The sequence below is a fragment of the Staurois parvus genome, unplaced genomic scaffold (assembly GCF_062004578.1).
Source record: "Staurois parvus isolate SC_StPar_1 unplaced genomic scaffold, SC_StPar_1.0 ptg000970l, whole genome shotgun sequence".
Classification (NCBI taxonomy): Eukaryota; Metazoa; Chordata; class Amphibia; order Anura; family Ranidae; genus Staurois; species Staurois parvus.
Genome location: NW_028318766.1, coordinates 990,759 through 1,003,584, shown reverse-complemented (window position 1 = coordinate 1,003,584; position 12,826 = coordinate 990,759). Strand labels below are relative to the sequence as shown.

The 12,826-nt window shown below is 40.6% G+C and overlaps 1 protein-coding gene across 1 annotated transcript in view; it reads left to right on the top strand.

The window, feature by feature from the left end:
* The window catches only part of LOC149441589 (low-density lipoprotein receptor-related protein 5-like), a 202,042-nt gene that overhangs the window by 22,185 nt on the left and 167,031 nt on the right, over positions 1-12,826 (top strand). The window contains exons 3-4 of the mRNA XM_089657151.1: positions 5,556-5,752; positions 9,195-9,326. Coding sequence (XP_089513277.1) covers positions 5,556-5,752; positions 9,195-9,326 — 329 coding nt within the window. The remainder of the gene's footprint in view (positions 1-5,555; positions 5,753-9,194; positions 9,327-12,826) is intronic.

Here is a 12,826-nt window from a genome sequence, read left to right as displayed (position 1 = left end):
CTCGGCAGAGGGGAGGAGCCAGGAGTGCCGCCGGGGGACCCAAGATGAGGAGGATCAGGGCTGCTTTGTGCAAAACCATTCCACGGAGCAGGTAAGTAAAACATGTTTGTTATTGTTAAAAAAAATAAGGTTTATAATCATCTTAATCAATTTAGATCATACGTTACAAAAATATGTATAGGAAGAGAAACTGTCCGTTTTAGAATCCATAAAATATGGGACCTATGGTGTAACTCTACTCTCCCTCTAAGCTCGTGACTTCTAACCATGGTCCAAACATTACAGCTGCTACAACCAGTGTAGGATTACATCTTTGTATTAGATCATATATAATACATGTGAAAAGTTTAGCCCACACTTTAAGAAACTGGCATGTTTCAGCTGTAATAGATATTTGATAGAATGGAGATCAGAGCTCATCAAAGGCCACATTGGAATAGTCTAATATTTTGCTCTTAGCCACACATGGGTGCTTTTAGCGATTTGTGTTTTGGGTTTTCCAATGTTTGAGTTTTGATACACTAGAACAGTGTTTCTCAACCTTTTTTCAGTCAAGGCACCCTTTAAAACTATGAACAGTCGCAAGGCACCCTTTAAAATTATGAGGCACCCCATTTTAAAATGTGAAAAACTTTTCTAATAGTTTATATAATGCAGCAACATCCACACATGTAGGACACCCAACGTTAGAGGTGATTTATTCTTTTAAAGCAAATACACTTTTGCACACTGGTACTGACTTATTCCAGTGTTTCTCTTCTCCCTCATTTTTTCTCCATCACTGAGCTAATGTGACCCCAGCACTGATGGAGAGGGGCAGGGGAGGGGCAAACTAGGATGCTGTGCAGGCAACAGACAACCTCCTTATCAACTGATGATGTAAGTGGTGTCAGGACGCTGGCGGCTAGAAGGTCGTAATGATGCACAATGAAAACCTGTGGGTGTATGTAACTAAAAGGCAGGCTTGTTCCACCCGCTGGCTTGTAAACAAGTTTTGGGCAATTTTTAGACATTTTGTTAAGGCACCCCTGAAGAAACCTCAAGGCACCCCAGGGTGCCTGGGCACCCTGGTTGAGAGAGGCTGCACTAAAAGCATGTTTTGCTCCAGATTCCTTTATAATACTGAGATTTCATTGTGCTGTGCAGACTCAAGGCACCCCATGCCAGATGCAGGAAAGTAACCCCAAACATAACTGATCTGCCTCTGTTTCACAGTAAGGTACTGTGTTCCTTTCTTTAAAAACGATATTTACTCATCTGTTTACTTAGAGCCAATATGACTTGCAAAAAAACAGATCCAGTTTTGTCTCATCAGTCCAAAGAACATTCTCCCAAAAGCATTGTTGCTTGGCAGTATGCATTTTAGCAAGTTCCAGTATGGCATTTTTATGTTTTTCTTTCAACAATGAAGTTCAGGTACTGATATACCTTGACTTTGATGTTCAGCTTGTATGCCTTTGGAAGCTTTCCTTGGCTCTTTCTCTACCGTTTGCACTATCTGTCTGTTCAACTTGGGGTCAGTTCTCCTCTTACAGCCATGTTCAAGGAGGTTGGCTATTCTCCCATGGACATTAAACTTCTTAGTAGTAAATGAGAGTAGTCTCAGGAATACCAAACTGCTTGGAGATGGTCTTGTAGTTTCTAAAATTGACATGCTGGTCTATAATGTTTTCTCATTTACTTGGACAACTCTCTGCTTCCTCTGGTCCACGTTCAGTAAGGTACATGTGGTAATGATAAACATCATACTCTTTTACCAAAAAAGTAACTAATTTTCTTAATTAAAAAGATTTTGTATAACCGGGCTTTTTTTGTAGTTTTGCACAAAGTCAAGGATTAGAACCCCTGCCAAGGTTTTATTACATTCTGTCTCTCTGCTGGGGAGCGATTCCATCCTCTTTGTCCTGGTCAGAGTTGTCGCCTAAACAGAAAGTGACGGAAAATCCAAAATTCTGGAGGAGTTTTGGAATCTTCCAATTGGTCCTGTTCTGGTAATGATGGTCTGAGGGGAATTCTCCTGCCTTTTAATAGATTTCCTCTTACTTCCTCTTGTGTCCGCAGAACAGGTGTGAATGGAAATCTGAAGGGAACAAAGACATCAAAAAATAAATCCGATCCTATCCAAATTAAAAAAAATAAAATAAAGTTGAAGATGTGTGATACAAATTACATTGCACATTTTTAAATATCACAGTGTTCCAATATTTTATAATCTTTTTCCAGGGGTACCAACACATCTGTTCAGTCCATTTTAGAATATCTTTTCACACTTTCTTTGCTTTACTCTGACGTACCAAAGGCATGCATGTACACATGAGATAATTGCTTTTAATTTCATCACTTTTCAGGAGGAATGAAGCATTGTTTCAATGAGCTGTAGGGGTGTCAGCAAATTTACCACACATTTACTTGTGCTCAGATGATTCCATGTGCTCACTGATGCTGTGGTATTCTTATATACTTGTACACTTATGTACAACTATATGAGTTCAATAAACAGAGTTTTAAAAAATGTGCTTAGACTGAGAATAGGTTAGTAAAGTAGCCAGGGTAGTAAAGGGCTGTAGCACTGTTGAGTAGGTAAGAACAGATTTGTAATGCATAAGTGCATATTATTTTGTGTACACGTTTTTAATATAAATATTTGGCAAAAAATGCATGCCTTTAGTAATGCATGGAAGTGTTTTAGACAATGATGTTTTACAATGACTTCCTTTAATTCTTGGTTATGGATAAAATGGGAAATAGTACCACTGTGATTTTGTTTTAAATTCTATTAAATTTCAATAGCACACACAGTGGGTATAGAAAATGATCACCCCACTTTAAAATCACATTTTGTTGCTTTTCAGCCTTAAATGAAGACACAGTTTTTCTTTTATCCAGTTGTATTCAGTGCAATCTATAACATCCAAGTGAAAGATATAACACCAACACGTCAGATAAAAATAAAAAAAAATATTGAAAAATAGAATCACTGGGTTGGAAAGAGGATCACCCCCCCCCTCCCCCCCTGTGTTAGTATTTTTTTGAACCACCTTTGCTTTACAGCGTAGGTCCAGTAAAAATTATATAAAAAAAAAAGTCAGCAGCTAAAGAAAAAAAAAGACTTGCCTGTCCCTTGATCTCCCAGTGTCATCACACCAGCTGGGTTCACTGGCCGTCTGCTGTCCCTGGCGCTGGCATCTTCAGTGTGGGCACCTGGCTGCGACATCTTGCGCCTTCACAGAGCCGAGTGCCCACTGTGCATTGTGAATGGTCCTGTAGTCTTCTGGGACCTGTCACGTGTTCCAGAAGACTACAGGGAGAGGGATAACTTCCTCTTCCGATCGCCTAGGCCAATGGTCTCCAAACTGCAGTCTGGGTGCCGAATCTGGCCCTCTGCTTGCTTTTATTCGGCCCTTGGGGCGCTATTTCATTCACTGACACCAATATTAGGGCACAGTTCCTCCCAATGACACCAATGATTGGCCATAGTTCCTCCCAATGACTCTAACAATGGGGCACAATTCCTCCCAATGACACCAACAATAGGGCCCAAAGGCACTAATGATAGGACACAATTTCCCCCAATGACGCCAGTGATGGGGCACAATTCCTCCCAATGACGCCAGTGATGGGGCACAATTCCTCCCAATGACGCCAGTGATGGGGCACAATTCCTCCCAATGATGCCAGTGATGGGGCACAATTCCTCCCAATGACGCCAGTGATGGGGCACAATTCCTCCCAATGACGCCAGTGATGGGGCACAATTCCTCCCAATGACGCCAGTGCTGGGGCACAATTCCTCCCAATGACGCCAGTGATGGGGCACAATTCCTCCCAATCACACCAGTGATGGGGCATAATTCCTACTAATGTCACCAACAATTACACCAATGATGGGGCAAAATTCTTCAAAAATGACACCAAGGATGGGGCATTGTTTACTCATAATGGTCAGAGTGCAGCCCCTCTAAAGTCTTAAGGACAGTAAACTGGCCTTTTGTTTAAAAAGTTTGGAGACCCCTGGTCTAGGTGATCGCAGCGCAAGTGCCAAATTCAGGTACCCCCTCAACTCCCCCATCCTGTATAGCCAAAACCTAGCAGTTGCCCTACCTATTGTAGGATCTAAGAGAGGGCCCAGTTGTGAAGATGCCACATTTCCCAGATAGCATTGTGTTTTTCCACAGTATGTCTAGCGATGAGCAACATTTCACAGATTTTCAGTGGGGTTTAAATCTGGGCTCTGGTTAGGCCATTGTCATGTTGGCCATGTGGCCTCAGAATCTTCAAGGTGCGTTTTGGCAAAGCTCAGTCGTGACTGCATGTGGCCTTTCTTGAGAAGTGTCTTTTTTTTCTTTCAAGTGTCCTATACAACCCACATTTGTTGGGAATTTGTGATCTTGTTGTCACATTCACACAATGATCACTCTGTCATAAATTCCTGCAAATGCTTCAGAGTTGCTGTAGGCCTCTTGGTACCCTCTCTGACCAGTTTCCTTCTAGCTTTTTCATCAAAATGACCACAAATGGTCGCAGTTAAAAGGCAAATGGCCTTGTGTGCTTTTGAGAATGTGATTATCTAAACCTGATTGAGTTTACAAGTCATTTTTAGGAGGGGTCAGGGGATAATTTTTCCAACTCCTGTGATTCTGATTTTGAAATTTTTCTTTTTGACATTGGTGTTATATCTTTCACTTGGGTGTTATAAGTTGCACTATCTGCTAATAGTACAGAGCTCTGGGAGTCACTCTGCACATGATCAGTTTATTGTAGTTTTTTTTTTTATTTTTATTGTCCTTAGGGAGGGTGCATGTGATCAGCACAGGGCCAATCAGGGCTGTCCAGAGGGTCAGGGGTTATGCAGCTTCATACAACTGTCAGAGGAGAATGAAAGCTCCTCCTACAAGCTTTAACCAGTGCTCAGCTGGACACTAATAGAAGTCACAAGACTGCTATGTACTGCTGATGAGAAAAGGTATTTAGCAGTTTATATTTACTAAAATAATTGCATTTCCATGTTATGTGTACTGTTGGAGACAAGATATAGTGAATGCAAGGTGCTGGGTTTAGTAACACTTTAAGGGCAAACAATAGGCAGTATTTGTAAGACAATAAAATATTTAGAAATTTGCTCCTCTTTTAAAATGTCAGTCTACATAACGTAGACATGTCCCTTTTTAGATGTAAGTTTGTGGTCTGACCTGCCTACCAGCTTTTTAAATCACTTGACACTTGTCACAAGTTCTACACTCCATAGTTCAATGCTGTACCCTAGCCCCGCTCTCTTAGATCCGGCATCTTTAGTTGAACAGGTGATCGAGATTCCCCTGTAATGGCTGTTGCAGATTAGTAAACTTTTTCACTAGTTTTATATTTCTCAATGGCTGCAATATTTCTGACAGATATAAAATGATTGTGAATGACAGATAGATATAAGATGATTGTGAATGATTTTAAATTGTGACATTCTATTACCCATACCTGAAATATTTTGAGTAGACTAATCATTTAAGTGGTTCTTGTGTAACTATATAACTTTTTATCATACCTCTCTGTTTTATTTACAGGCAGAAGGTTGTTGAAGGAAGCCTTACACATCCATTTGCACTCACTCTGGCAGGAGATACTTTATATTGGACTGATTGGCAAACCCGGTCGATTCATGCCTGTAACAAACGAACTGGAGAAAAAAGAAGAGAGATCCTTAGTGCATTGTACTCTCCCATGGACATTCAGGTCTTCAGCCCGGAGCGACAACCCTACTGTGAGTTTTGCAGTGAATATAAATACCAATAGTGTGTTCATGTGTTTTGGATTGTTGTCTTACACCACGTATGTCTGACAAGCAGTAAAAACAAAGTAATTCCCACAGCTGTAAAGGCTGATGGAGGCCTGTTGATTGCCAGGGACTGATGCACCTGTTTCTGGAGACCTCTTTCGACAAAACAAATTTATTTTTTTTGCTTGTTGGAGCAATATGGTTTTTTTCCAAGTTTGAGTCTCCATTCACATCTGCATGTGCTGTGAATGTGCAAAAAATGTGCGTCATGCTTATTGTTCATGGTCAATGGCACAACTAATGGGGCCAGCAAATATCCTTTTTTGTGTGTGGCAAAATGTTAAAAAAATGTGAATTATGAATGACTTCCTGAGTTGCTTCTTTCATTCAAGCTGCTACAGAGTCTTCTACATGTGATGTCTTTTTAGATGCTGAATCTATGCCCTAAAGAAATACATAGGCTGTCATTGCTCTGAAAATGCATTTTTCTTAGCTATCACATTGATCCAGTAGCCTTGGTACTTTTTAACCACTTTAAGCCCCGACACTTTCACCCCCTTCCAGTCCAGGCCAATTTTCAGCACTATCACACAATTGCCCAGTCATGCAATACTGTACCCAAATGAAATTTTTATCATTTTTTTAGTTTGAGCTTCCTTTTGGTGCTATTTGATCACCACCGGGTTTTTTATTTTGCTTGCTATATACAGCAGCTATAACACGCTATATACAGCAGATATTAAATACATCACCATTTTTCTCAGTAAATATACTAAAGGTGCTATTGACATGAAATTTTCACCACATTTCGGTAACAACCCATGCAATCCATACATACAAAGAAACCAAAACAAATAACTTCAGAAATTAGGTTTTGAGTAATAAAATGGAATGACACAGGGAAATCGTATTGAACACATGAAGGGAGGTGCAAAAAGGCATAGAAAGCCAAGACACCAGCTGAAATCTATCAGTAATTAGAAAGTAATCCTGCCCATTGTTAGTGCAAATTAATATCAGCTTGCTTAGTCTCAACTGATGGCCTATAAAAAGGTGTCTCATTACCAAGGTGTCACATCTCATGATGGGTAAAAGCAAAGCACTCTCTCAAGACCTTTGCAACCTTGTTGCAAAACATACTGATAGCATTGGTTACAGAAGGATTTCTAAGCTTCTGAATGTTCCAGTGAGCACTGTTGGGGCCATAATCTGGAAGTGGAAAGATCATAATTTCACCATAAACTGGCCACGACCAGGTGCTGCTCGCAAGATTTCTGACAGAGGAGTGAAAAGAATTATTATAAGTGTTTTCCAAGAGCCAAGGACCACTTGTGGAGAGCTTCAGAAAGTCCTGGAATTAGCAGGTACAATTGTTTCAAAGAAAACAATAAGTAATGCACTCAATCGCCATGGCCTATATGCATGTTCATCACGTAAGACTCCACTGCTGAAGAAAAAGCATGTTGAAGCTCGTTTAAAGTTTGCTGCACAACATTTATACAAGGTGTCACAAAAGAAACCTCTCATGATAGGTAAAAGTAAACAGCTCTTTCAAGACTGTTGCAACCTTATTGTTGCAAAATATACTGATGGCATTGGCTACAGAAAGATTTCTAAACTTCTGAATGTTCCAGTGAGCGCTGGTATGGCATATGCAATGATCAGGAAACTGGTAGGCGGTGATCAGGACGCTGGTATGGGGTATGGCAGTAATCAGAACACTAGTATGGAGTATGGTGGTGATCAGGACACAGATATGGAGTAGGCGGTGATCAGGACACTGGTAAGGCATATGGGGTGATCAGGATGCTGTTATGGGGCATGGCAGTGATCAGGATACCGGTATGGCATATGTCAGTGATCAGGGTGCAGGTATGCATATGGCGGTGAACAGGATGCTGGTATGGCATATGGGGATGATCAAGATGCTAGTATGGGGCATGGCAGTGATCAGGATACTGGTATGGCATACGGCAGTGATCAAGGTGCAGGTATGGCTTATGGTGGTGATCAGGGTGCAGGTACAGGGGTATGGTGATGATCAGGGCACAGGTACGTGTTATGGCGGTGAACAGTGTGCTGGTATGGGATATGGAGGTGATCAGGAAGCTGGTATGTTGTATGTCCATGTTATTGTGAACACTGAGACAGGTGACGGGGCTGGCTGCATGTTTATTATTGACTACAATGGACAGTGATCACGGACACTGGGTTGGCTGGCACAACTGTCTGTGAGTGTACAGTGGAGCCTGACAGGCTTCTGTGCACTCAAAGGCTCCTGCATCGGTTCTCTCTGCAGAGAGAACCAATCTTTTCTTTCACTTTCAGTGTTTACTATGTGATTGCTGTTTTTGGTCACAGCAGTCACATGGTAAAACACCATGTTGTCAGCCAGACACCGCAGTAATGTGATCCACTGTGTCCAGGTGACATACCGATCGTCGGGCTCACGGGTGCGCACTCTGTGAGCCGTGCAGGAACTGCTTATGCAGGTTGATGTACAGGTACGTTAGCTCACATCGGAAAGCATCTCTTCTGCCGTCTATAGGCAATGGGTGGATGGGAAGCTGTTAAATCACTAACCAGGAACAAATGTGCATTACCAGGAGCTCTAACTTTACTTGTTACATTAGACCATCAGAACAGTTGTAATTTTAGAAGGAAGTTGATTGTCCCAGCCTACATTTCTTTTCAGCACAGGTTTCCTTTAAAACTTTGATCCTTGACACTTATCCATCTCAGAGTTATAAGGACTATGCATAGCATGTTATCTTCTTTATAGTGCTTCAAAACTGCTGCAAGTCTGTGTTCAGACTCTGTCAATTATTTCCCTTAAACTTTCCTCTATAAAACAGGATGTCTTAATTGTGTAGTACAGGACACAGACTAAGTATTCATAGACTCTGCATCATAGGCTTGTTCCTTGGACAATGGCAAAGCTTTTGAGGACATGCTCCCTGAGCGTCACCCCATGATCCTACCCCACTCTGTGAGCCCTCAGTTTTTTGCTAGTGTCTAAAGGTAATTGACACCTTGTTCCTTGTGGAGAAATCACTCTCACTAGTTTATTCTTTTATCTTTAAATTCTTAAATCAACTCTTCATTGTCTTCTAATACAAACATTTGCCACAAAATATTGAGTCCATTGAGGGGCACATGAATACAGATAGTGTTGGGTTATATTGCCACATGCAGGAGGATTGGACACTGGCAAACTTACATTTTGATCAGTATAGTAAGAGAAGTGTAAGATGTCAGGTTTTTGACTCAAGGTTCTGAGGTTCAGTATGCTAGCCAGACAACTAGCATTTGCAGAATGTCTGTATTGTAGTCCATTTGGTCCGCCCATGAATGCTTAATTTACTGTTTTTTGTCTTCTACAGTTATCCCCTAATGTCTCCCCATTGTCCCTTTTTTTGTTTTTCAGTTCATACACCATGTGAAGACAATAATGGAGGCTGCTCCCATCTTTGCTTGTTATCTCCACGGGATCCCTTTTACACCTGTGCTTGTCCAACAGGTGTACAGCTGAAAGAGAATGGGAAATCATGCAAAACAGGTATGCAAAGATGAATGCTTATGTGAAAGCCTCAAGTTCAGGATTAATTTTGTTTTTAAAGCCAGTGTAGACCTTACTAATTTTAATAGACCACTCATGGGCAACATGGTGGGTTTTTGGTGGCTTACATTCAGGATTCTACTCCACCAAAAAGATGCACTACAGTCATTATTTTTTTTTTTATTCTTTATTTAAAGGGTATGCATCATAACAGACAGACACATTGAAATTCACATCTATGATAGTCAAAAGCCATCAAGGACAATGTGAACCAAAATCAAGCATCTCATGAAAAATAGATGACAGGAGAGAGTTGACTGATGGACATAGGGTGCCCGAGAGTGTACCCCAGAACAAATAAAAACAAAACAAATTAAGGGAAAGAAAAAGAGATCTACACGGCTGTCTTCCTGAGGGAAACAATCAGTAGTGAGGGGAGAAAGGAAGGGCAGGGAGGGCTAAACTGAAAATCAACAATGTCAAGAACATTTCCTAGGTTATCAGCCAAGTTCAGACCTGTAGCAAAGCCAGCAACTTGGCTGCTGTAACCAAATTTGGCCAAGTAAGTGTTGGCATGTACAGGAAAATTTGAAGTAGTTCCAAAAATACCATTTTTATTTCCATCAGAGGTCTTGTTTTTGGGAGCTGCTGTAAGGTCCTCCATGTCTTGAATATCTTTCATTCTGGCAAACCATCGTCTCAGTGTTTGTGGGGATGTACTCTTCCAGGAACTAGGAATATATGCTTTTCCTTCATTCAGCAGCTGGAGCAGCGTGGATTGCTCACATTTCTTATAGGACAAGGGGTTTAATTTTGATTACAGTTAACATGCCAATAAAATTGGGCAGAAAGATTTAAATAGTTTGAGCAATAGACATAATATTCACAGTGTCTATCAATATGCAAAATTATAAATATCCTGTTTATTTTCAACATTTAGAATTATTATAAAGCACTTTACAGTCTACATAGAACATTAGTCTCTGAAGTTGCTTAACTGATTCAGCTCTTTGGGCGTACTATGTATATCCAAAGGGTAAACCTTTAATCACAAGCTGATGGCTGCAGTAGCAACCATCAGCTTGTGTGGTTTTTGTTTAGCTGCCTTCTGGCTTGACAGTGAAAGGGAAGCAGCAGCCTTCCACCGCCACCCTTATTCCTGGGATCTTCTGCTCTTACCAGAGCCCAGGAACACAACCGCTGGCTAGGGGAGGGAGAGCTCTGCGAGACTGTGTCAAATCTATGTCTTGATCTCAAAAGCAAAAAAATGAAACTGGAAGTGATGTCACTTCTGTTTCAGATGCAAACTTTCCTGGCCAGTACAGCCAGGGAAAATGTAACCAAGGCGATCTGTGCTTGGTTAGATGGTGTGAAGGGCACGTACATTGGCATTGGGGTCCATTAGACGGTTAGTATATTAGAGTACCTGTCACCTGCCCAATGCTATCACATAGGGGTTTATTAACCCCTTGTAATAGCAATCAAGTAAAAATAAATAAAATGATAAAATATATTTAAAAAAACCCCGTTGCCCCGCACACCTATGCAAACTGAAGCCCAGGGCGTGCACGCGTATGTAAACTCCAGCCTTACCACACGTGTGACATTGCCGCAAATGCCAGAGTGAGAACAATAACTCTAGAACAGGTTAAGCCAGAAGATTCCATTTTACATCTGAACTGCTTCTAAGGTTTACATAATTCTCTGTGCCCCCTAAGTATACATTTTCCAAGCTACCCCGTATATTTTGAAATAAAGAACTGAAAATACCTAGTCCAGTTTGAAATGCATAGGACCCAATCTTAAAGTGTATACCTCTTTTTTTGTTTCCCAAATTTGTATTTGAGTTCTAACAAGATATAAAAGGTGGTACATAGATTAATCGAATACAAAGACTGTCAGAATCAAGTATGGGAAAGTATGGTTTGGCAGAAGTGCTAGTCACAGGTTTCTGTAGGCTCTGATGTAATATTTTAGTAGGCTCTGTAGTTGCAGACAGGTTCCTGGGAGTGGTAATTCTCCCAACCCAGGTTGATAGGCAAGCCGCAGTTGCCCACTCCATGCTATTTTCCATTTTATGGTTCCTCCAGAAGGAGTTAATCAAGAGATGCAGGGTGGTGTAAAATATGCATAAGAATTTACAAGAGAGGATCTGGTAATGTACAGAGAGGAAGGCGAAAAGTGTATATCATGTATCGTGTGTTTATGAACAAAGCTGATTTCTTTTAGTCCGATTAAATAATGTAATTTGGTTAAATCAACTGACCAAAAATGAATATTTCTCTAGAGAAGTGATCTTTTCTTCCATTCAGTTACACACTTTTGGCCAGAAGATTACAAGCCTGCCCATCACAACAAGGTAGACTCTCTAGGGCAGTGGTTCTTAACCTTGTTGGAGGTACTGAACCCCACCAGTTTCATATGCGCATTCACCGAACCCTTCTTAATTGGAAAAATAAAATATGATTTTTAAAATTCAAAACATAGGTATATATTTAGGTATATATTTATACATAGGTGCACAAAATGAACAAAACCGTTAAGAACAAAGAACAAAACCATTAAAACATGATTTTCACACAAAAACAAAAACATAATAATGAATATTTACTGCACGAATCATATGAGTCGGGTGTGGGTCTTCACCTCCGCCGAACCCGCGAGACTGACTCACCGAACCCCTGGGGTTCGATCGAACCCAGGTTAAGAACCACTGCTCTAGGGCAAGACCTACACTAAACTACACTATGCTACCCTGCTTAATGCTAGTTATTTCTCCAGTATTGTGTGTATGCATGTAGTAAGCCTCATCCCAAAACCTGTATGTGTGATCTGCTCTACCCTAATTTGTTTGTGTTTATCTGTATATGTCAGCAGTTTTTTATGTCCTCCTTTGTTCATGAAAGTGAGTCCATGCTGGTCAGTGTACATTATATTGACCAGTTTGTGTTTGGCAGGGCCAACTCCCACCTTTAATTTGAAAATATATTTTTAACAGACGATTTAAAGTGGAACTTTATAAATAACAATGTTCTTTTGGAAGGAAAATGCATTCCACATGAATAATTGTGCTACCAAACTTAGTGTGTGTGCATCTATAGTACACTACAATGCCTAGGTGCTAATTCTGTGTGTTTCTGTATGCTGCATTTTGAAAAATATAGCCGGGCTATAGATATGATCTTAATTGCGTACTTACGTTGGTCCAGCTTGGCACAATGTAAGTGTGCTAATCTCGTATCTAATGTTCCGCTTGGGAAGCTGACAATTGCTGTAGCAGTCAGCACTACTTCAGTGATGGTTGCAATCTTGTGGGTGTTCTTTCAAAGAGGTGTAGGTCAGAATCAATCAGTCAGGTTCAATCAGAGAAAGCGTTTAATTTATTGAAAAAATTAAAGAAACTTACATCCAGGGATGCCAATCATCAATTCACGGACAGTTTGTAAAAAAAATCACACAAAAAAACAGCTGTCTGTGAAACATCCACTAAGTTAGTGTCC